Source organism: Hyaena hyaena, unplaced genomic scaffold, assembly GCF_003009895.1.
Source record: "Hyaena hyaena isolate Hyena2069 unplaced genomic scaffold, ASM300989v1 scaffold_914, whole genome shotgun sequence".
In the NCBI taxonomy this organism is placed as follows: domain Eukaryota; kingdom Metazoa; phylum Chordata; class Mammalia; order Carnivora; family Hyaenidae; genus Hyaena; species Hyaena hyaena.
Genome location: NW_024081545.1, coordinates 194,721 through 220,306, shown reverse-complemented (window position 1 = coordinate 220,306; position 25,586 = coordinate 194,721). Strand labels below are relative to the sequence as shown.

Here is a 25,586-nt window from a genome sequence, read left to right as displayed (position 1 = left end):
TTTAAATTGTGGAAGTACACTTTAGTGTATATGTTCTAAACAAATTATGATATATGATGAAGACATATTTGAAAAAAGAAAAAGGTTGGGAGATCAGGTTGAAGTTGTAGAATATTACCAACCACATGGAAAGGATAATGGCTAAAAATGCTCTATAAAGAAATAGCCACAGTTCTGTTTCTATTACATTTAAGGTTTAACCATTACACATCTCAATATCCATCTAGATAAAGTAGCCTCTGCTAGTTGATAAAAGCAGCTTCTGGTAGCAGCTTTCTAATCATTATATTCAGCATTCTCTCTCTTCACCTCTAAACTTGTACAGAAGTCTCTTCCTGAACTTCTTCATTTTTATTTTGATTTTCAGCTTTCTGGAGAAGCCTGGGGCCCAGCAAACCAATGAGTAGACCTCCAATTGGGGCTGTAATGAGGATGGACAAAAATGCCACGGTCAACACATCCATTCCATATTCTTCCAACTGTTTCTCTCCATGTGATCTTGCTGTGTCCAAAGCCACAGATCCTATGGCAGCCTATAAAGTTTAAAGGTAACATTGGAAACATAAGACAAGCACACAGAAAAAAGGTGAATTTTTTTCTCATTTGCAGAAACAAATTGCTTATTCTTTTGCTCAACTAAGAAAATTCTTAGTCTTCCTTCAAAGTATACTGCAGTTAGTTTTGATTGTCTGAAAACTCTCCCTGTCCTTGCTTAGGGAAAGAATAATGATTCATATGTACCTATTTGCATAAAGCAGGGTTACAAAATATATCAGGCAAATATATTTCAAAACACGAGGCAAATGCAGATGCTCAATTAATTAACTATAACATGATCCTATATAGTAAATTCCTCCTGAGTAAACATGAAAGTTACTGGTCATCTCATTCTTCTATCTTTAGGAATTTTGAATTGAGAAAAAACAAGATTAAAAAATGCACTGATACTGGAAGATGGTGAAGTTTTAAATAAATAAAAAAAAAAAAGCCCATGTTGTATGTGAATGATGAATCACAAGAAGTACCCCATGCACATGGGAATCTACCAAGAGCACACAGTATACACTGAAGTTAGCCAATTTGACAATAAACTGTATTAAAAAAACAAACAAAAAGGAATATGTTTTGCGTTACAGCCTAATTGTTAAACATCATGAAACTTTAAAATGCTAGGCACCTTCAAAACTTCAAATTAATGTTATTCAGTATTTAGTGAATTTTTGCCTTGGGAGTTGGTAAAATGTCTTTTTTAAGATTTGGCTTTTGAAAAAGTCTAATAAAATATTTGTTTCTTTTTTTACAGGCAAAATGCAATATTATCAGTGCACATAGGAAAACAATTATTAAATCATCTGACTATTCCCTTATGCCACAGAACACAACAATGTTAGCCTCTAGGATAATCAAAGAGAAAATATCAGTGTGCATAAGACACATGGCAAAGACTACTAATTGTCCACAAGTATCTGAATGACCTTCATCCTTCTATAATGAAACTCTTGAGGTTCAGCTGGTCACATTACTGTACAAAAGAAGACTTTTTTCAGCCTTTTTTTACAACTAGATAAAGCTATGTATCTAAGTTCTGGCCACTGAGAGGTAAGCAGAAGTGATAAATGCTACTAATAGACTGTTCCCTAGAAAGAAGTGGACACTTGTACCTTTTCCCCCTTCCCATTGGATGAAAAATGGTAAAAAGTGGTGTCATGGATAAAAGGTACATGCTGAGGGTAGTGGCCACCCTGCCAGCTCTGGAATGCCCAGGTAAATTGATTTGAAGATTCTTGGTTATTGCAGCTTACCTTGTACCATAACTAATAAAACATTTTGAGAATTCTTGGGAAGAACTGCACATATTATGATCTGTAGTTTTCAGTTCTCTGTTGTGTGTATGAGTATGCATATGTATTTTGGGGCTTGTACATATGCTGAGTTGTGATTTAAAATATATTTCTTATAGTATTATGTGAGCAAAAATGTTTGAAAAACACTAATGTAGAAAAAACATAAAAGAAAGTTTTATTTTTTGTGCAGTACCAAGAGGAAAATAAAATTTTTATACAATACTTACTTCACAGAACATACATTATTCAATAGGTTCTAGATTATGTTTCCTTATTTTAAAATTGTCTTTGATACAAAGATTATGGATCTTAAAAATAGTTATGATGAATTTAAAAATGCTATAATGAGGTGCATAATAAAATGGAGGCAGCCACTGCACAGATTGAAGAGGCAGAGAGGAGAATAGGTGAATTAGAAGATACAGTTATAGAAAAGGAGGTAGCCGAGAAAAAAAAGATAAATTGATCCAGGAGCACTAAAGGAGAATTCGAGAACTGAATGATGCAATCAAATGGAACAATATCCATATCATAGTAATTCCACAAGAAGAAGTGAGAGAGAAAGGGGCTGTAGGGGTACTTGAACAAATTATAACTGAGAACTTCCCCAATCTGGGGAAGAAAACAGACATTGAAATCTAAGAGGCACAGAGAACTCCCCTCAGACATAACTTGAATAGATCTTCAGCATGACATATCATAGTGAAAATGGCAAAATATAAGGATAAAGAGAGAATTCTGAAAGCAGCTAAGGTTAAAAGGGCCCTAACATACAAAGGGAGACACATCAGGGTAGTAACAGATCTACATACTGAAATGTGGCAGGCCAGAAAAGAATGGCAGGAAATCTTCCATGTGATGAACAGAAAAAAATATACAGCCAAGAATCCTCTATCCAGCAAGCCTGTCATTCAGAATAGAAGGAGAGATAAAGGTTTTCCCAAACAAACAAAAATTGAAGGAATTCATTAGTACTAAACCAGCCCGACAAGAAATCCTAGGGAGCTCTAAGAGGGAAATGTTGCAAGGAATACAAAGCACCAGAGACACCACTACAAGCATGAATCCTACAGAGAACACAATGACTCTAAACCCATATTTTTCAATAATAACAATGAATGTAAAAGGACTAAATGCTCCAATCAAAAGACATATGGTATCAGAATGGATAAAAAAACAAGATCCATCTATTAGCTGTCTACAAGAGACTCATTTTAGATGTGAGGGCACCTTCAGATTGAAAGTGAGGGGATGTAGAAATATCTACATGCTACTGGAAGTCAAAAGAAAGCTGGAGGAGCTCTACTTATATCGGACAAACTGGACTTTAAAGTAAAGACAGTAAGAAGGGATGAAGAAGGGCATTATATAATAATTACATGGTCTATCCATCAGGAAGAGCTAACAATTGTAAACGTCTATGCAACAAATTTGATAGCATCCAAATACATAAAACAATTAATCACAAATATAAGCAATCTTATTGATAAGAATGTGATAATTGCAGGGGACTTTAATACTCCACTGGCAGCAATGGATAGATCAACTAAACAGAAAATCATTAAAGAAACAAAGGACCTAAATGACACATTGGACCAGATGGATTTGACAGATATATATAGAACTCTACATCCTGAAGCTATGAAATCCACTTTCTTCTCGAGTCCACATGGTACATTCTCCAAGACAGATCACATACTGGGTCATAAAGCAGCCCTCAATAAATATAAAAGAATTGAGATCATACCATGCACACTTTCAGATCACAATGCTATGAAACTTGAAATCAATCACAGGAAAAAGTCTGGAAAACCTCCAAAAACATGGAGGTTAAAGAAAACCCTACTAAAGAACAAATGGGCCAATCAGGCAATTAGAGAAGAAATTTAAAAAACTACATGGAAACAGGTGAAAATAAAAATACAACAATCCAAACTCTTTGGGATGCAGAAAAGGCAGTCCTAAGAAGGAAACACATTGCACTTCAGGCCTATTTGAAGAAACTAGAAAAAGTGCAAATACAAAATCTAACAGTGCACCTATAGCAGCTAGAAGCAGAGCAGCAAGAACACCCCAAACTCAGCAGAAGAAGAGAAATAATAAAGATCAGGGCAGAAATAAACAATATAGAAACCAAAGAAACAGTTGAACAAATCAATGAAAACAAGAGTTGGTTTTTTTGAAAAAATAAACAAAATTGATAAACCTCTAGCCAGGCTTCTCACAAAGAAAAGAGATCACTCAAATAGACAAAATCATGAATGAAAATGGATTTGTTACAACCAATTCCTCAGAAATACAAGCAATTATCAGGGAATACTATGAAAAATTATATGCTAACAAACTGGACAACCTAGAAGAAATGGACAAATTCCTAAACACACACACACTTCCAAAATTCAAACAGAAAGAGATAGAAAACCTGAACAGACCCATAACTAGTGAAGAAATTGAATCAGTGATCAAAAATCTCCCAACAAATAAGAACCCCGAGATGGCTTCCCTGGGGAATCTACCAGACATTTAAATCAGAGTTAATACCCATTCTTCTCAAGCTATTCCAAAAATTAGAAATGGAGGGAAAACTTCTGGACTCATTCTACAAAGCCAGCATCACTTTGATTTCCAAACCAGACAGAGACCCAACAAAAAAGAGAACTATAGGCCAATATCCCTGATGAATATGGATGCAAATATCCTCAACAAGATACTAGCAAATCGAATTCAACAGCATATAACAAGAATTATCCACCATGATCAAGTGGGATTCATTCCCGGGTTACAGGGCTGGTTCAATATTCACAACTCAATCAATGTGATGATACATCATATTAACAAAAGAAAGGATAAAAACCATACGATCCTGTCGATAGATGCAGAAAAAGCATTTGACAAAATACAGCATCCTTTCTTAATAAAAACCCTCAAGGAAGTCGGGATGGAAGGAACTTACTTAAACATCATAAGAGCCTCTTATGAAAAGCCCACAGCTGATATCATCCTCAATGGGAAAAACTGAGAGTTTTTCCCCTGAGATCAGGAACACGACAGGGATGTCCACTGTCACCACTGTTGTTTAACATAGTGCTGGAAGTCCTACCATCCGCAATCAGACAACAAAAGGAAATAAAAGGCAGCAGAATTGGCAAATATGAAGTCAAACTTTCACTTTTTGCAGATGATATTATACTCTACACAGAAAACCCGACAGACTCCACCAGAAGTCTACTAGAACTGATTCATGAATTCAGCAAAGTCACAGGGTACAAAATCAATGTACAGAAATCAGTTGCATTTTTATACACCAACAATGAAGCAACAGAAAGAGAAATCAAGAAACTGATCCCATTCTCAATTGCACCAAATACCATAAAATACCTCAGAATAAACCTAACCAAAGATGTAAAAGATCTGTATGATGAGAACTATAGAAAATTCATGAGGAAATTAAAAAAGACACAAATAAATGGAAAAACATTCCATGCTCATGGATCAGAAGAATAACTATTGTTAAAATGTCAATACTACCCAAAGCAATCTACACATTCAATGCAATCCCAATCAAAATTGCACCAGCCTTCTTCTCAAAGCTAGAACAAACAATCCTAAAATTTGTATGGAACCACAGAACACCCCGAATAGCCAAAGTAATATTGAAGAAGAAAACCAATACGGGAGGCATCATCATTCCAGACTTTAGCCTCTACTACAAAGCTGTAATCATCAAGACAATATGGTATTGGCACAAAAACGGGCACGTAGACTAATGAATAGACTCGAGAACCCAGAATTGGACCCACAAATGTATGGCCAATTATCTTTGACAAAGCAGGAAAGGGTATTCAATGGAAAAAAGACGGCCTCTTTAACAGATGGTGCTGGGAGAACTGGCAGAAGATGCAAAAGATGAAGAAGAATGAAACTAGACCACTTTCTAACACCATACACAAAAATAAACTCAAAATGGTTGAAAGACCTGAATGTGAGACAGGAAACCATCAAAATCCTAGAGGAGAAAGCAGGAACCAACCTTCTCAACCTCAAATGCAGCAATTTCTTACTCGACACAATTCCAAAGGCAAGGGAATCAAGAGCAAAAATGAACTATTTGGACCTCATCAAGATAAAAAGCTTCTGCACAGCAAAGGAAACAATCCATAAAACTAATAGGCAACTGAGAGAATGGGAAAAGGTAGTTGCAAATGAAATTGGATAAAAGTCTAATATCCAAAACCTATAAGTAACTCACCAAACTCTGCACCCAAAAAATCAAACAATCCAGTGAGAAATGGGCAGAAGACATGAACAGACACTTCTCCAAAGAGGACATACAGATGGCCAACAGACACATGAAATGATGTGCAACATCACTCATCATCAGAGAAATACAAATCAAAACCATACTGAGCTACCACCTCATGCAGGTCAGAGTGGGTAAATTGAACAAATCAGGAGACTATAGATGCTGGTGAGGATGTGGAGAAATGGGCACCCTCCTACACTGTTGGTGGGAATGTAAATTGGTGCAGCCACTCTGGAAAACGGTGTGGAGGTTCCTCAAAAAATTAACAACAGAACTCCCCTATGACCCAGCAATAGCACTGCTTGGAATTTACCTAAGGGATACAGGAGTGCTGATACATAGAGGCACAGGTACCCCAATGTTCAGAGCAGCACTTTCAACAATAGCCAAAAAATGGAAAGAGGATCAAGAAGATGTGGTTTATCTACATGATGGAATACCACATGGCAATGAGAAAGAATGAAATCTGGCCATTTGTGGCAACATGGATGGAACTAGAGGGTGTTATGCTAAGTGATAAGATACTATATGTTTTCACTCATATGTGGAACAGGAGAAACTTAACAGAGGACCATGTGGGAGAAGAAGGGGGAAAAATAGTTGAGAGGGAGGGAGGCAAACCATAAGAAACTCTTAAATACTGAGAACAAACTGAGGGCTGATGGGGGCGGGGGGAGAGGGGAAAATGGGTGATGGGCATTGAGAAGGGCACTTGGTGTAAGCACTGGGTATTATATGGAAATCAACTTCACAACACACTATAAATAAATAAATACAATAAAATTGTCTTTGAAAGCATAAAGTATCATCTTTTAAATTTTAATGTTTAGAAAGAAATCTTTTATACCAAAGGTACTGAGTGATTATTTGATATTTACCCACTAAAGTTACCAAAGGTAGTGAGGAAGCTGAAGACACTGAGGAAACTATTTTACACATACTGTACTATTAACCTCATAGTATTCTTATCCATTATGTCTCAGACATCTCTGAAAATCTGATAGAAATGAAAACTTCTCTCGAATAATGCGGAAGCCCACAGCCACACAAAACCTGGCAAACAGTTACAGAGCATGCATATCCCCCAAAGCTTCCTAAATTAAGAACATCTGACTTTCTTTTCATGAAACAAAAATGTGCATATTTAAACAAGTGCAAAATAATCAGAGAAGAGGCAGTTAAATCTTCTTTGCTATCATTAGTTTGAAAATATATAACATAATCAGAAATATATTACATTTGCAACAAAAAATAATCTACACAGTTGTAATGTAATTAGTAATTAAATTCTACCAAATACGTGGTCAATAATTTCAAACACTGTTCATGCCTTGCCCATCACAGTGCACAGTTTGGGGTCATGTGATTGATACATTTGACAGGAAGTTCTGCTAGTTTGAAAATTTTAATATCAACCAATAATCTAGGAAAGCAGTAAAGCATTTTCTCACATGTTTTTTTAAATAAATCTTTCTCCTTTATATATAAAGACTGTGGTCAAGCATAACTGATCATCAGTCTTACTGATATTGAAGTATTTCCAAATACTAATATGGGCCATGCTATTTCTGTTTCAATCTCTTTTTGGAAGATATTGAAATGAGAAGGGTTGACAATTATCTTTCTGGGCGATTTAGAGAGCTCTGACTGATAAAAATACAAACTCTTTCTTCCTGTGACTACTTTCTAGTTAGGGATTTATGGATTTTTAGTTGATTAAAATAAATCTGGTGATCTAGATAAATTTAAATGAGCCATCATATTTAGGAAATCAACATACTTTTAAACAGTAGATTAGTATAAACCGTTTTCATAAATCAGACTTCAATTACATTTTTCACTAAATTTAAATAAGCCCTCTTATTCAAAAGTTCAAGACACCATATATAAATAGGAGTTAAAATGCTAAGCCATTCTATCTGTCATTACCTGGACTGTGGCCTTCGGAAGCCATGCAAAAGAAATAAATATCTTTTCCTTTATGTTAAAACCAGCAAAACACACCATCAGAAATGTTGTCAAAACCCGTATCAATACTGCAATACCGAGGATGGCAATACAAAGGCCTGTAAGAAATACTTAATTTTAGACATAATAAAATACTGGGGGAGTAAATGAATCTCATGGTTATTGATTCAAAATACTATCAACTGTAATTATCTAAAAAATTAAAAAGACAAAAATGATTAGGGATAATTTATCAAAACATCGATATTAAAGATTAAACCATGTTTGAAAGAAGGTATTTTTCTTAGATTAAGCCAGTAATTAATTAAACACATTTGCTATATGGATGAACTAGAAGGTATTATGCTAAATGAAATTAGTCAGAGAAAGACAAGTATCATATGACTTTACTCATATGAGGAATTTAAGATACAAAACAGATGAACACAAGGGAAGGGAAGGGAAGCAAAAATAATACAAAAACAAGGAGGGGGGCAAAACATAAGAGACTTTTGAATATAGAGAACAAACTGAGGGTTGTTGGAGGGGTTGTAGGTGGGGGGATAAGCTAAACGGGCGAGGGGCATTAAGGAAAACACTTGCTGGGATGAGCACCGGAATCTACTCCTGAAATCATTATTGCATTATATGCTAACTAACTTGGATGTGAATTAAAAAATTAAAAACATTTAAAAAAAAGAAAGAAAAAGGGAAAGCACATATTCTCTGTAGCAAAAAAAAAATAAGATATTTGATATTTGATATAAATTAGAAAGGAGATTTGAGTGTTATTTCTCTTACGCTTTATAGCAAGAACTATGCTTTCTTCCATGGGTTTATTCAATAAGAATTTTTTTCTTTCTTTTTTTTTAAATTTTTAAAAAATTTATTTCTGAGAGAGAGACACACACACACACACACAGCGTGAGCAGGGGAGGGTCAGAGAAAGAGAGGAAGGTACAGAATCTGAAACAGACTCCAGGCTCTGAGCTGGCTGTCAGCACAGAGCCCGGCAGGGGGCTCCAGCCCGCAAACCGTGAGATCATGACCTGAGCTGAAGTCTTTGGATGCTTAACCGACTGAGCCACCCAGGTGTCCCTCAATAAGAATTCATTAAATGATAACTATGCATGACAGGACTTGGACTACATTTTGCGTACACAAAAATGTATAATGTGCAGGCTTTGCCTCTATGAACTTCAAAATCAGAGGAGAACAGAATCATAAACAACTAATTAATACACTATAAGGTAAGTACAATATAAACATACTGGTAAGAGGTCATAGAGGAGGAAAACGTTAATATCTTCATCAAAATGGTTGAGCACCATTTACAGAGTATAAACCAGAGGTGACACTAAAAATATTTATCAGCCAGTATAGACTCAATTAGCCAAATAGAACAGAGCTGGCTGGGCACTGACCAATCATAATAGACACTGGCAGTCTACATCTGTTTCACCATATTGGTGTATACACTGAGGGTCCATTAGCCCTGATTATCATGTACAGCTACTTTATTCAGGCTTTAGAATCCTCTGCCGAAAGATAAATTCATCCTGATTTGCAAAGCAAGAACTGTGATTAGGGCCACTACAGAAACCTGAGAAAGATGCTAACCTGAGCTAAGGTGACTGCTAATAGGGTGATTTTCTAAAAAGTAAAATTTGTTGAGTGTTTACGGTGTGCTAGGTTCTACATTAAGCATTAAGTGCACTCATTACTTAATCCTTACAACCTGTGGAAAATTTTCTTATTTTGCAGTGGAAAAAAAATGAAGTTTAGAAAGGATAAATGACTTTCTCAAGTTCAAAAGAAGCCTAGTAAAACACCAGATAGACATTGCTGGAGGATCTATTGTGAATCTGCAATATGGCTTCTTTACAAAAAAGTGTTGTGGCCCTTTATAGAAGGATAGTGCTCTTATCATTATTTGTTGCAAATCAGGTTGTAGGTTTCAAAAGTATTTGTTGCCTGAAGTACAAGAAACAAAAGAGGTGATTTGGTTCATTTGCAGGAGGAACAATGAAGGTTGGGGGTAAAGATGATTTAGAAGTTTTGAACATATTAACTTTGAAATTTTGTGAGATTTACAAATGATGATGTCCAATCAGCAATTAGATACACTGATTTAGAGATAAACATTTTGGAATTATATAGTTTATAATCAAAGCTGCTGAATATAGAGGAGCCCAGAAAAATGACAGAGTGAGAAGCACAGAAGGTTTTGGAAGAACTTAGATGAAGAGCAGAATTTAAGCCATATATAGTCTAAGTGAGGACTCAAAGAGCATTGAAAAATATGGAGTTTCAGAATTCAATGTAAACTATGTTTTAAAGAGATCAATCGCATTAAATGCTGCTTAATGATCAAGTTAAAAAAAAAGACTGATAAGTATTCAGTATATGTAGCAATATAACCTTGGTGAGAGCAGGGTTCGTTGTGTGATGGGTGAAAGCTGGGAAGAAATGTATTGAAGAACAAAGTGAGAGCTGAAATGGAAAAAGAAGATATAGTTACCTCTTTGGAAAGGTTTGAAAAGAGGAATAAAGAAGAAGCATGGTAGATGAGGGGGGAAGTGAAATGGAGAAAGGAGATTTTATATATATTCATATACTTATATATACATATAAATTGTGGTAAAATACATGTAAAAATTTACCATTGTAACCATTTTTTATTTAAAAAAATTTTAATGTTTATTTTTGAGAGAGTGAGAGAGGGCGGGAGGGGGAGAGGTAGAGAGAGGGAACACAGAATCTGAAACAGGCTCCAGGCTTGAGCTGTCAGGACAGAGTCGGAGGTGGGGCTCGAACTCAAGAACCGTGAGATCATGACCTGAGCTGAAGTTGGATGCTTAACAGACTGACCCATCCAGGTGTTCCCCCCACTGCAACCATTTTTAAGTGTACAAGGTAAGCAGCCTTAAGTTAAACATTCATATTTTTGTGCAACCAATCTTCAGAATTTTTTCATCTTGCAAAACTGACACAGTAAACATTTCATTTCTCCTCCCCTAAGTCCTTGACACCAGTCAACTTTCTATTTCTGTAGTATCATTCCCCTGGTTGCCTCATATAAGTGGAATCATAGCGTATTTCTCCTAGGTTCATCTGTGTGTGGCATGTATTGTAATGGAAAGACATTAAGGTAAGAGAGACAAGGGTTTATTTAAATTTTGAAGAGGAAAAAACTGTGACATGGCTGTTTGAAGATATATGAGAAAAGAGGAAGAATCTATGTGTGATATCCAGAAGAAAATAGCAGGACTCAAAAATTTACTAGATGGGATTCCTAGTAAAGAAGGAAGAAGACGGAATGAGTGGAAAGGAGAAATAATGAGTACAAGTGTACAAATAAATTTTTAAGTGCAGTGTTATAAAAATTTTTAATATGATGGCTTTTGAGTATATGAATGAATGAATGAATGAATGAACAAACATTTCTGTTCCATGGGTGTATATTATAGAACTGAGCAGTTATCTTTACAGTTCTGGCCCTTGATAAGAACAAATCTAATTGAACATTTTTACTCTTTGAAAAAATTTTAAGACCTGCATTTTCTAGATAGCAGTTAGCAGTGTTGCTTTTCTTTACAAGAAATAATATTAAAGGTGTAAAATTTATGCCTTAGATTGACAAATATTATTTTCTAGCCAACTACTCTAAGAGACTTGGATTGTTAATGACTTTTTATATAATTGTGACAATAAATATCCTTAATAAAGGTATTCTACTGAATATAAAAGTTGATTCTAGCAAAAGTACTACTTTGAAATTCTTACCTACAGTTTCTGGTCTGAGAGATACAATAGATACTTCTGCTCCAATCAGTCCAAAGAGAAGGGGCTGAAAGATGTACCAGGCCACTGCAATAATTTTTTGAACCTCTGCCTAAAAGAAATGCACACACATCCAACACACAGATTTTTATTATATGAAGTGACAAGGCTTAAGAATTTTATTAATTTGAGGGGCGCCTGAGTGGCTTAGTCGGTTAAGCGTCCGACTTTCGCTTAGGTCATGATCTCGCGCTTCGTGGGTTCGTGCACCGCGTCGGGCTCTGTGCTGACTGCCAGCTCAGAGCCTGGAGCCTGTTTCAGAGTCTGTATCTCTCTCTCTCTCTGACCCTCCCCTGCTCACGCTGTCTCTCTCTCTCTCTCCTAGAAATAAATAAAAATATTAAAAAAAAAAGTTGCTGATGAGCAATTTAAAAAAAAAAAAGAATTTTATTAATTTGAAATTTAAGTCAATTTGACCTGAGATAGGCTTTATTTATGTGACATCTTTTTAAAAAAATGTTTATTTATTTTTAGAGAGAGAGAGTGAAGCAGGGAAGGGGCAGAGAGAGGGGGAGACACAGAATCTGAAGTAGACTTAAGGCTCCCATGTATCAGCACAGAGTCTGATGCGGGGCTTGAACCCACAAACTGTGCAATCATGACCTGAGGCAAAGTTGGACGCTCAACCGACTGAGCCACCCAGGTGTCCCTATTTCTGTAACATCTATAAATAAGAGGTTAGCCAAAACAAAGCAAAAAACTACATAAAGATATTCCTAACACAGTTATTATATGAGGTGCTTTAGAGTTGGTTTGCAAGTGGATGTTAATTATAGAGTCTACTTAAATAATCTTAGAGGGATTTCTACTTCTGAATATATGATACGTGTGTATGTACCTATGTAGTACTTAACATTTTACAGTATAAAATTTTATGTTAATTTTCATTCAACAATATGATTTAGAGATCTTATAATAGTAACAACTACTATTATAATTTAGAGATCTAGATATATATCTCATAATTGCTATATAATAATCTATAGTATGCTAGTATCATAGTTTATTTAATCATTTCTTTATTGATGGCCCTTTAAGTTGTTTCCAATTTTATTTTATCTTTATAAAAGACACTATTTAATGTTTTCTCAAATCATGCACAGAAATATAACTCAGGTCTAGTAAAATGCTGTGCTGGTTGTTAACTTATTAACTCTTGGTTTTCATTGTTGCTCTGCAGAAAATGAAACTAAGCCTTTAAAGATTTCTCCTCTGCCAGCTGGCATCATATTAAATTTTGTCAGTAGAGGATGCTGAAGAGATATTGCAAGGAAGATGCTCTCCTTCCTGATTGCTGGGCTCCTTCCAGCAGGATCCGATAGCACACTTGGGTTTCTTCAGCACCCAGTTGTCTTCTCCAGTGCTGGGCTTCTATAGTGCATGGCACCAGCAGCACCCAGTGGCCAGAGACCGCTCCTAGCTTATCGCAAGGCAGTTTCATTGCCAATTCCCTTGGATAAAATACCTCCTCATGCACCCTAGAAGGTGAATTTGGAGTACAGATTTCCAGCAAATTGTGCAAGCAGGGCACCATGGCTGCCTTCTCCACCATCCAGGAAACAAAGGCTCTCTAACATGACCTGGATTCTGAGCCCTGGGGGTGGGAGAAGGTGGGGTGGAGTTAGGAGGTATAAGGGGATGCTCAGTCTCAGCCCTAGGACTTTATAGCTATTATTCCTATATTCTTCAGGGGTCTTTTCTATCTTACAGGCCAATCTCTTGTTATCTGATCCCCTGTTATGGTTAATATTAAACTTTCCCTATTCCAGTTACTCTGTGATTTCCCTTTCCTGATAAGATCCTAACTGATAAAAGTACTAATTTTATAACACATATTGCCAAAATCGTAAAAGAAGATGGGTACAACTGACTATAGCAAAGCTAGAATGTTTTGTGGCAAAAGAAACCATACGCAAAGAACAAAAAGATGACAAACCAGGAGAAAATATCTGTATTGTGTATAACAGAATAAGGAGCAACATCCAAGCAATAAGAAAAAGACACAGAAACTAAAAGAAAAAAAGGGCAATGTTATATACAAGTAATTCATAGCTGAAGAAACACAATGGCCATAAAACATAAGATGCTAAAATTCAGTAATCAGTGCCATACAAACTAAAATGATATGTCACATTTGAGGAGGCATTATATTAGAAGAAAATACTAAAAAGTTTTAATAGTGTCAAATATCTGTCATTATAAGGAAACTCTCACTAATTGGTAGGAGAACAAATTGATAGTGCTTTTTTTGGATGGCAATTGAGCAGTACCCATCACAGTATCTAAAAGTTTATATCGAACAGATTTTACCAACCGATTAATAAGAATCTATTTTGGACAACACTTTTATACTTATAATTACACACCTTTGAGGATATGGTTTTATATATCTATATTCAGATATACAGGAAGATTATATTGTCTCTCTATTTTCTTTATTTTTTTTTTAAATTTTTATTTATTTCTAGGAGAGAGAGAGATAGACAGCGTGAACAAGGGTGGGTCAGAGAGAGAGGGAGACACAGACTCTGAAACAGGCTCCAGGCTCTGAGCTGGCAGTCAGCACAGAGCCCGACGCGGGGCTCGAACCCACGAACTGCGAGATCATGACCCAAGCGAAAGTCGGACGTTTAACCAACTAAGCCACCCAGGCGCCCCTCTATTTTCTTTATTTTTTTAAATAAATTCTGTTATGTTTATTAGGGTGAAGATTCTGTTTTGTCTTGGGTTAAAAATATTAAAAGAGAGAGTACATGTGTGAGGGATTTGGTTGATTTACTTATATAATTCTATTCCTACATCATGCAAAGAGTTATGTTTTCATATCATAAGGAATCAGATTATGACTTAGGGTCAAATACCACCACCTGCTACTGCAAGCCTACTTGTCCCTCAGTGCCTTATTTTTTCTCATTTATAAAATGGGAAGTTTATATAACATCCAAGATCTTTATCATTTAATGACAATTAAATTGTTCTACCAAAGCTGGAGTCCTATTGCCCACCTTTCCATATTTCTTTAAATTTTACTTTTTAATTTCGTTTTTAAAGTATATCGTAGGTATAGCTCAGACTTTAGTTGCTATCCACATTAGTGAATAACAAAAATCAACTCTGTTAATCTTGGGTTACTTAGCCTTTTGTCACCGTAAGTAATTATTTAAGGGAAAGCCTCAAAAATATTTTATGTACTCAGAACTCCAATGAAAGCAGATGGCCTGAAAAGTTCTCTCTACCCAATTATTTTCATTTCTAGACTATAGACAAAGGCCACCATTTATATTTTTTTATTGTAACACTTTAGACTAGTTAAATGTGAGACATGGGCTTATAAATTGTAAGACTTAAAAGTGGAAGAAGAGTCAAAACGTACCCTCTTGATACTTTTTTATAACTTCAAAAATAAAATGAATGTGCTAATAAAGAAAATGGAGTCACCGAATAGGCTAAGTGTAAAAGAGAGCAGAGGAATGAAAACTATGTTGTCCACACTGTATGTTAAATCTACTTTATACATCTGTTTGCAGCAGTAGCAAGAATCTTCCAAAACAGAAATCACTTTCAAGCATGGACAAAGGAAGAAAATTAGCAGAAATGGAAGTTTTACCATGACTTTAATATCTACTTAAGCTGATCCCTTCTCAGAAAGAGTGTTTCAAGATTCAGAAGATAAAAAAAACGGTCAGAAAAACCATCCCACAGCTACACAGGTCTTCAGAAGAAACACTGGATTTGAAAATAGATGAAAAAAAAAATGACAGAGGCTTTAAAAAGGTGAATGTATTTGAATACAATAAATGGCAAGATTAATGATTATATGGAAAAACCAAGTAAAAAAGTATGAAGTAATGTCAGAAAACTGTAGCATACACAAAGTTTTATAACATATTTCAGCTTTTCAAATTCAACAACAGCCTTGCTATAGCACTGTTGAGTTTACAATTGTTTCACATATGTTTTTCTACATAGTTGTCACAATATTATTTCTTCATATTATAGTTGAGAAAGAGTATTAAAGAAGGCATGTAAGTTTGGGGGGATTATGCAGCTACAGAGTATAATTGGGATTGAAATCCCAATTACTTTATCTTAAATTTTAAGCTATTTTTATTGTCATATTGCTCTGCAAGTAGTTACAAAACAATAAGGGTTATTATTTTTTTACTGAGTATATTCTATGACTAAGGACTTAGCTTTATATAGAGTATAATGGTTAAAAAAAACATGTGTGTGTGTGTATGGTAAACAGATCTACATAAGAAAGTTACAAGAAGTAAATATGAAAAAAATGTTCCTAGTTTTTCCACTCAGTTGTGGGATTACACTGACCTATGTTATCAGCTGGCTGCAAGCAATTCAGGCAAAATTATGACAAATACAGACTAACACATGCTGTGTTTTGGTTTATAATGATCTTCTCTCTATAGCCCATATTACAGTTTTTCAGAAGAGTAGTGTAACTGGAACTGATAGACATTTCCCTTGCCCTGCTTTGTTTTTACGTGTCCATAGTTAATGCCCACATGCCATAGGCATTAGTCTTCCCTTTGATTTTCCTGTTGCTAAAACTACTCTTACATGTTCCATTCCAAATGATATGGCTCCTTTCGTTGTTTATTTTTTATACTATCATTTATGAATTTAGAGACTTAATTTTAAAGTGCAACGTGTAGAAAGATAATGTTCTTAATGTACTTGGTATGTGTTATTCAAATATATGTCAAAAATATTAAAATGTGCCTGCACAATAATGCTACAGTTGTATCATAGAGTAACTTTGGGGACAGGTAAACCTGAGCTTCAATCACAGTGCCACTTTCTAATTTTGTCACCTTGGACATGTTATTTATGTCTTTCTGATTTATAGTCTCTATAAAATGGAAATGGTAATACTTTTTAAAGTTTATTTTGTGTGTGTGAAAATAAATGAGAATATCCACTTACTGCCTAGCATAGAGCCATACAGACTGGCAATAAAAATTTACTAAAAAATTGGGCAGAAGACATGAATAGACATTTCTCCAAAGAAGACATACAGATGGCCAACAGACACACGAAAGGATGTTCAACATCACTCATCATCGGGGAAAAACATATCAAAACTACAGTGAGATATCACTTCCATCTGTCAGAATGGCTAAAATCAATAATATAAGAAGCAACAGGGGTCGATGAGGATGTGGAAAAACGTGAATCCTCTTACACTGTTGGTGGGAATGCAAACTGGCATAACCACTGTGGAAAAGAGTATGAAGTTTCCTCAAAAAGTTAGAAATAGAACTACCTTATGATCCAGTAACTAGACTACTAGGTATTTACCCAAAGAGTACAAAAACACTAACTCAAAGGAATACATGTGCCCTGATGTTTATAGCAGCATTCTCTACAATAGCCAAATTATGGAAACAGCCCCAGTGTCCATTGATAGATGGATGAATAAAGAAAATGTAGTATATACGCAATGGAATATTACTCAACCATAAAAAAGAATAAAATCTTGCCATTTACAATGACTTGGATGGAGCTAGAGTATTAAGCTAAGCAAAACAAGTCAGTCAGAGAAAGACAAATACAAGATGATTTCACTCATGTGTGGAATTTAAGAAACAAATGAGCAAAGGGAAAAAAGAGAGAGAGACAGAAAAAAATTATTAGCTCCCTTCCCTCTTTTTCCCTGTTACAGTATAAAATAATGAGTTGGCTGTGATTTTTGAAGATTTTTAAGGGGGTGACAACAGAAAAACAGTTACCCATAACTGTTGGAAAAGTTCTGTTTGAAAAAACTTATTATGAGCATTTTTGAGAATTTTCTTGTTGAATAAATGAAAGGAAATAAACTAAAATATTTACATAGTTTATAGAGCTGTTGGCTTTAGGTGGAGGAACTGCAAATGATTTCTTTCCTTTCAGATTTTTTCCCCTCCAAAGTTAAAAAATGAGCATATAGCCCCTTCATACTCAAAAATAAAATTAATTTTATTTAAAAAATTACTGTCTTTGGTAATTTACTTTTTTAATGCTGAAAGAAGATTACTCTGAAGAAGTGAATGGACAATTTGTAAAATGCCAATGACGGACAAACTTCCCAAGTGTTGGACAAAGGGTCACAGTGTGAATATAGCAGCATCCTTCACTGAAGTGAAACTGTGACCTTGGTCCTGGGGCAGAGAATAGATCAGAATGCTTCAAAGTGTAGGGCACATCTGTCAGCAGGCCAGGAGAGGACCCAAGACAGATAGCAGTGAGTCCACAGAGAGAAGCAAAAGAGTCAGCACAGCCCTCAAGTCCAAAGCTGAGATTAGATAGGAGATTGACCAGGAATAGGTTGGTAACTCTGCTTCAGCCCACAAGCAAAGTGAAGCCATGGAAAACAAAAGTTTTGATAAGAGCAAATGCTTATAGGAGATGAGGGATGATACCAGTACCCATTTTATGCTAGGAAATGTTTTACTCTACAGCTCTTATCTTGTCAAGTGTTAGGTTACTTGAAATCAGAAAGCAGAATTGAGTAATATAGGTGTTGCTAAGAAAGAAAAGTAGACCTGAAATAAGCCTGTAGCCAAGCATCTTGCAAGGCAGCAAACCCAGGCGTGCATCTAGTGCATGGAGCAGGGTTTCAAAGGGAATCTCTCCTTTCCTTCGAAGCCCAATCCGCCTCCATCTACTTTCCTGTAGCCTCAATACCCTTCTCTTCACAATGTTTCAGGCAGTTCCTACCCCTCCTGTCTCCTCTGAAGCAAGATGATTCAGTTACACTTGTCCTAACTTTGTAATCACAAATTACATAGTGAGAGCCTCCTATCTGAGTGTTCTTTACTCACAAGGAAATTCTGTCTCTATTAGACCTCTGCAGAGATTCACTCAACTGAATTTAATTATATACTTAACTTCAAGTTTTATAACCCTCACACATTTTTCCTTGTGGCATTATTTTAAGCTTAATTATTGAACAGTTGTTCCCAGGTGGTCCAAAATGATACAGCTGCATTTAGGTGGTTCATCTAACTTCTCCATTAAACAGAATAGCATATGATCCTGTGAAGTTCAAATCTATAAGGATGCAACTTGAAATTAAAATTAGTAACAACTAACTAATTTCCATAGTGCATATCAAAAAAATCAATAATCCCAATGATTGTGAAAATTACTAAGAAAAACCCAAACAAGCCTTTAAAAAATGGGCACAGGCTTTTGAACAAACCGGTTAGTAAGCATAGGAAAAGATGATTAGCTTCATTTATAAATAAATGTAAGTCAGATCAATAATAAGACACATTTTTAACCTATCAGATTAGCAAAATATCTGAAGATTGAAAATACTCAGATCAGAAAAACAGATCGTCTTCACATACTATTGGTGAAAATATAAATTGGTACAGTCTTTTAAAAGGGCAAATTGATATTATCAAAATATCAATGTGTATATTCCTTCATAGCAACCCTATTTCTGGAAATTTATCCTATAGATAAATTCAAAGCTATGTCATATTTTGTTGTTTTTTTTTTCAGATTTTAACATTTCTGAAGTTAGAATGTCATGTCATAGTTTAATTGGCAGTATTCTTTTTTCTTTCTTGGTAGCATGTAAAATGGTTCTTCTTAGACTTGATAGCATATTAGAATTAACAGAATATGGCATAGGTAGGATATTTTATTGAAATACTTTTCATCTTAGTAGAAAACCAGAGACAATCTAAAATCTGTTATCAGGAGACTGGTTAAATATAGGACAGCTATACAATGCAATACTCTGTAGCTGTAGCTCTTACAAAGAACAAGGGAGGCAGCATGGAAATATGACCATAAATATATTTTAAGTCATCAAATTATACATTGGTATGTAAGGGGGAAGGATGTATGTTTGTACATTTGGACATACAGTTACACATGCATAGAAAATAGGTTTTATGATTAAATACTTTTATCAATTTGATATTAGGAAAGTATCTGGAAAGAAAAAAATTTACTCTGATCAGAAAGAACGTAAACGAGCAGAAGAACTTGAAATTCACCTTTTCGCTGGCCCATCTCAAACCTGCAAGGAAGGACATGACCAATGTGCACAATCCTCCTGACCCAGGGAAACCAAAATACACGCTGCTGAACACAGCTAGCACGGACAGCCCCAAAACAAGAAATGCTCTCTTCTGTACAAGTTTGTCCTTGAGGAGAAAAAGAAAGGTGGATTAGCTCAATTATTTCATATAACTGATTTTTAATGATTCCTTTCTATATTCAGGACTTAAAGGAAAATGAAAACATCTATCTAGGCACAAATGCATGCAATGACATTTACTTTTTTTTCCTTAGTAAAAGTAGAGTCAACACATGGACAAATGCAGCTTCCTCTCCTAGGAACACTAGTTGTCTTTTGCAGTTATCAAAGCAGAATTTCACAGTGCTAAATGCAATAGTAGAAAAAAGTGCATGGGCTTTGGAGCCAGAGAGACCAGAATTAAAATTCTAGCTCTTTTACAATACTGGCATATATAGTGGTCACATTACTTGGCTTCCTCAGGCTTTTTTCTTCTCCTCCCCGAAAGCAGGTATGTCACAGCGTTTTTGTGAAAGTTAAAGATGTGATATCCCTAGTATTTTTAGGCTGTTTAGTCCTTAATGTGAGGCTCTCCTCATTTTTTTTTCTAGACCTGATTCTGCTTCCTATTTATTCGTTTTTAGACTCCACATGTGAGTGAAATCATATGCTCTTTGCCTTTCTCAATTTGACTTATTTACTAGCATAATACCATCTGGATCCATCCATGTTGTTACAAATGGCAAGATAGCATTCTTTTTTATGGCTGCTCAATATTTCATTGTATATATATCACACCTTCCTTATCCATTTATCTACTGGTGGACATTTAGGTTGCTTCCATATCTTGGCTATTGTAAATAATACTGCAATAAATATAGGGGGGCCTTATCTTTTCAAATTAGTGTTTTCTTTGAGTAAATACCCAGTAGCAGAATTACTAAATCATATGGTAATTCTATTTTTAATTTTTTGAGGAAACTTCATACTGATTTCCACAGTGGCTGTACCAATTTACATTCCCACCAACAGTGCAGTGTTCTGTTTTCTCTATATCCTCGTCAATACTTGTTATTTCTTGTCTTTTTGATGTTAGCTATCCTGACAGGTGTATAGTAATAACTCACTGTGGCTTTGATTTGCATTTTCCTAATGGTAAGTGATGCTGAACATCTTATGTGTCTGTTGGCCATCTGTTATGTCTTCTTTGGAAAAATGTCTATTCTGGTACTCTGTCCATTTTTAATTGGAATATTTGGGTCTTTTTTTTTTTTTGAGTTGTATAAGTTCTTTATATATTTTGAATATTAAGTCTTCCCGGATACATCATTTGCAAATATTTTCTTCCATTCAGTAGGTTTTAGTCTTTTAGTTTTGTTGATGGTTTCCTTTGTTGTGCAAAAGCATTTTATTTTGATGTAGTTCCAATACCTTATTTTTGCTTTTGTTTCCCTTGCCTTAGGAGACATATCTAGAAAAATGTTGCCATCGCCTAAACTTCTTGATCACTTTAGAAGGCAAGTAGGTCTTTAGAAGTGCTTGACTTGGAAGCATCCAGGCTCAGGATTATTAGAGTTCACTCCCAGCTCTGCTGTTTTCTAGGTATGTGAACTTGTTCAAGTTACTTGTCCCTAAATCTCAATCTCCTCATCAGTAAGAAGGTCATATTAATAGTATTCTCTTCATGAGTCTTATGTGGTTTACACTAGATTACATGAGCTTATATGATTGTACTAGATCAGTACTTCTCAAAAGAACATCCAGTGATGACAGAAATTTCTAGATTTGCACCACTGTATCTGCGCCATTGAAATGTTCCCTATCTGCTACAGCCATATGTAGCTGGTGGCTTCCATACTGAATGGAGTGGCACTTTATTGTACTTACTATATCATTTTATATACAGTAAGCAACAAAATGTAAGCCATTACTTTTCTCTTTATTTTGTTGTGTAATTAGAAAATCCTATAATTTTCTTTTATGCATTCATAAAATATTTTATAATTTTAGTTGGAGGTTTTTGGAGCATAATAGAAATTTAGCTTATCATACTTTCTTATAATAGAAATATTATTTTTTTAAAGTTCTACTTTAGTTAAGTTTATATTTCCATTCAAAATTCTCTAAAATCTCAAAATAATGCCAGTTCTTACAGGAAAAGAAAGACTTTTATATATGTTTATCTATCCCAAGGACTTAGGAGGGTAAAGAAAAACAAACAAAAAAAACCCTCAGTGAATATTATGAAATTATTGTGAAGAGTAAAGAACTTTGATCTTCTTGGTGAGAAATACTAGACTATAATATAACGAGATGTTAAGGTCTAGGTAGTATTACAATCTAAGGTATACTGATACTAAAAAAAGGGCCCGAAAGCCATTTTATATCTTGATTTAGCTGAATATTAAGAATAATAATAAAATATGGAGGAACCTGAAAAAAAAAGAATAATAATAAAATAAAGACAATTAAAAAAGGCTTGTATATGCTGGAAATGATGTTATTTATTTTTCAGTGAAATGTGAAGTTTACAGAATGTACATTAGAGAAAAAATTTCAGAATTGCATTAAAACCTTATACAGTTGACCCTTAAGATAGGTTTGAGCTACATGGTCCACTTACATGCAAAAGTTTTTTTTGATACAGTATACTACTGTAAATGTATTTCCTCTTTCTTATAATTTTCTTAATAATATCTTTTCTCTAGCTTCCTTTATTATAAGAATACTGTATATAATATATACAACATATAAAATATGTGTTAATCAACTGTTTATGTTATCAGAATGGCTTCCAGTCAATAGCATCCTATTAGTAGTTAAGTTTTGGGAGAGTCAAAAGTTATACATGGATTTCCGACTGTGTATGGGGTTGGTGCCTCACTGTCTGCATTGTTCAGGGGTCAACTGCACATTTAGCCTTGTTCATACATCTCATGGATAGCACTGATTTGGCAATAAGCAGTTTTACAGTGGGGGGACCATTTTCTAAATCATGTTCTTCATGTTGGTTTTTAGGGGACTATTCCAGAATGTTTTTCAAATGACATTTTAGGGCATGACTTTCCCATAGATTATTTCTTTTACCTGATCACTGCTTGGAAAGTACTGAATAAAAAATCCAAGAAGAGATCCAGTTGCCATGCCAATGACCACTTCTAAAATTCCTCTGAGAACATTAAACACTGTGGAGCCTTAAAAACACATAAAAAGAAAAACTTCAGGCAGAACTCTAAATCTGTAAATACTTAGATTTTAATATCAACATAAAAAGCATCTAATTTCATAGAAGGAAAAGTATACAGATATTTCCTGCTCTCCATATTCTTAAATATATGTGACTTAAAATGTCTAATAAGATGGGCCTATATAATAAGAAAGCTATGCATATTATTGCAGATAAATTTTAAAATTGGTATAAACTATGATTTGTGCCCTTCTTTTACGCTTACTTCAATAAAAATTTACTTAAAGGGCCTAAGAAAAGATAAAATTCATGAACAGAGATATCTGTTCTACTATACTACAGGCACAGGCTGGGTGAGAAGACATATCTGGTTTTCAAATTGCCAATTAGGAGCCTGATTTTTTACTAATAATTGATTACAGTACCTCTGATATGTAAAGAGTACAGTAACTTAAAAATTTGGCAATTAAAATCAACAATCTTTTGTTGTTGTAAGTTTTTAAAATTTATTTATTTGTTTTTAGTAATCACTACACCCAACTTGGGGCTCAAACTCATGACCCTCATGGTCAAGAGTCACATGCTCTTCCAACTAGGCCAGACAAGTGACCCAAGAATCTTTTCCTACTACAAGGAGTGTAGGGGACATACAGTTTCTCAAAGGCTATTTCTGAAAATAAATCTGAAAACAAATTATTAAAAACAATTTTTTCTAATGTTTATTCATTTTTGAAGACAGAGCACAAGCAGAGGTGAGGGCAGAGAGAGAGGGAGACACAGAATCCAAACCAGGCTCCAGGCTCTGAGCTGTCAGCACAGAGCCCTACGTGGAGCTCGAATTCATGAACCTCAAGATAATGACCTGAACCGAAGTGGGACATTTAATTGACTGAGCCACCCAGATGCCCCTGAAAACAACTTATTTTTGAAACTGCTCTTAGAAGAGTCTTCATTTGTTAATTGCTTCTTTGAAATATCATAATATATATGTAAGTAGAACCTCTGTTTTCTTCTACAGCAAACAGAATTTAGAATACTTAAAAATAAATCTGTTAGCATATTGTACAGAAAATCATAATAAATTGCTCAACACATGAAGTCCTTCCACACTGTTCTAAGAAAAAATGTACTGGGGTGCCTGGGTGGCTCAGTCCATTAAGCATCCACTCTTGATTTAGGCAGGTCATGATCTCATGGTTCATGCCCCGTATAGGGTTCTCTGCTCTCAGCACAGAGCCCACTTTGTATCCCCTGTCCCACTCTCTCTGTGTCCCTCCCCGACTCATATTCTTTCTCTCTCCTTTAAACAATGTAACTAGTATGTCATTTCTTGTTATTGTAGTTTAGGGTAACAGAATATGCCACACCAAAGTATGCCACTTTGGTATAAAGATTATTTTGAGCAAAAGGCAATTGAGAAGAAACAGAATCAAGAAAAGGTATCTATCTCCCCCATTTGACTAAAAGAAGGGCATACATTTTTAAGGGCATGAATTTTTCCTCTATCAGGAAGGACAGAAATTAACCACTGGGACAACTTCAGACCCTTAATCAGCCCAAAGACAGACTCTGCTAAAAGCAGCCCTAGATACCATTGGTTTCCCTATTTGCCTTTCCAATTTGCTGCCTCTAAAAGTTCAGTTATTTTGTCTTGCATTTCTCCAAAATTATTGTATTTTGCTAAGATGTGATATATATTTCACATATAGGTTTGAAGTGCACAGTCCACTTACATGCAAATTATATATATTTATATACTAAATTCTAACCACCTCTTTGATTTAGACATCACTGAGTACTTCCCTATGTAAGCAGGGTGCACATACTAACAAACTGCTTTTCTCTTGTTAATTTGTCTGATTTACAGGATCCCAGCCAATGGACCAAAGGTGGGTAGATGGGCAACCGTTTTTCCTTCCTTACAATTTCAATCATCTCTTATTAAAAAAAAATTACCTCTGTAGTAACTTTATGTAGCTAGAGCAGCTCTATGTTAGGTAATGGTGTGACTATCAGAAGCATCTAGCTGTAATAGTAGCATATGTCTCAAGCTATTACAATAATTTACTATAAATGTGTAAAAAGTAGCTAATTCGTTTCAACCTCCAGTATATAGGAGAAAAAAAAAGACTTCTTGAACCCACCTCTAAAAATTCTGATTCAGTAAGCTTGGCAGAGCTTGGAATCCATATTTTAAAGAGGCTCCAGGTAGTTCCCATCCAAAATCTCTAAGGACCACATTTAGTGGAGCAGGGCAGAGGGAACACAGCATTGTTGACTAGGACAGTTCTTTAAGCTATCCATAGCCCATACTCCCCAGATTACAAAACCCCAGTAAACCCTCCCCCTGGCCTCCCTCATCCCTCCTCTTCTCCTCCCCTGTGATTCTAATACCAACTCTTGCATAACATGTGGTTTCTATTCCCA

The 25,586-nt window shown here is 35.2% G+C and overlaps 1 protein-coding gene across 5 annotated transcripts in view; it reads right to left on the bottom strand.

Annotated features, from left to right (window-relative positions):
* Positions 1-311: 311 nt before the first annotated feature.
* The window catches only part of SLC9B2 (solute carrier family 9 member B2), a 40,515-nt gene continuing 15,240 nt past the window's right edge, over positions 312-25,586 (bottom strand). For 3 of the 5 annotated variants that reach the window (XM_039220827.1, XM_039220830.1, XM_039220828.1), the window contains 5 exons: positions 23,060-23,166; positions 19,950-20,099; positions 11,881-11,989; positions 8,077-8,213; positions 312-533 (listed from right to left, as the gene is read on the bottom strand). In XM_039220827.1, coding sequence (XP_039076758.1) covers positions 312-533; positions 8,077-8,213; positions 11,881-11,989; positions 19,950-20,099; positions 23,060-23,166 — 725 coding nt within the window. The remainder of the gene's footprint in view (positions 534-8,076; positions 8,214-11,880; positions 11,990-19,949; positions 20,100-23,059; positions 23,167-25,586) is intronic. The other 2 variants (XM_039220829.1, XM_039220831.1) reach the window with 1 other exon arrangement.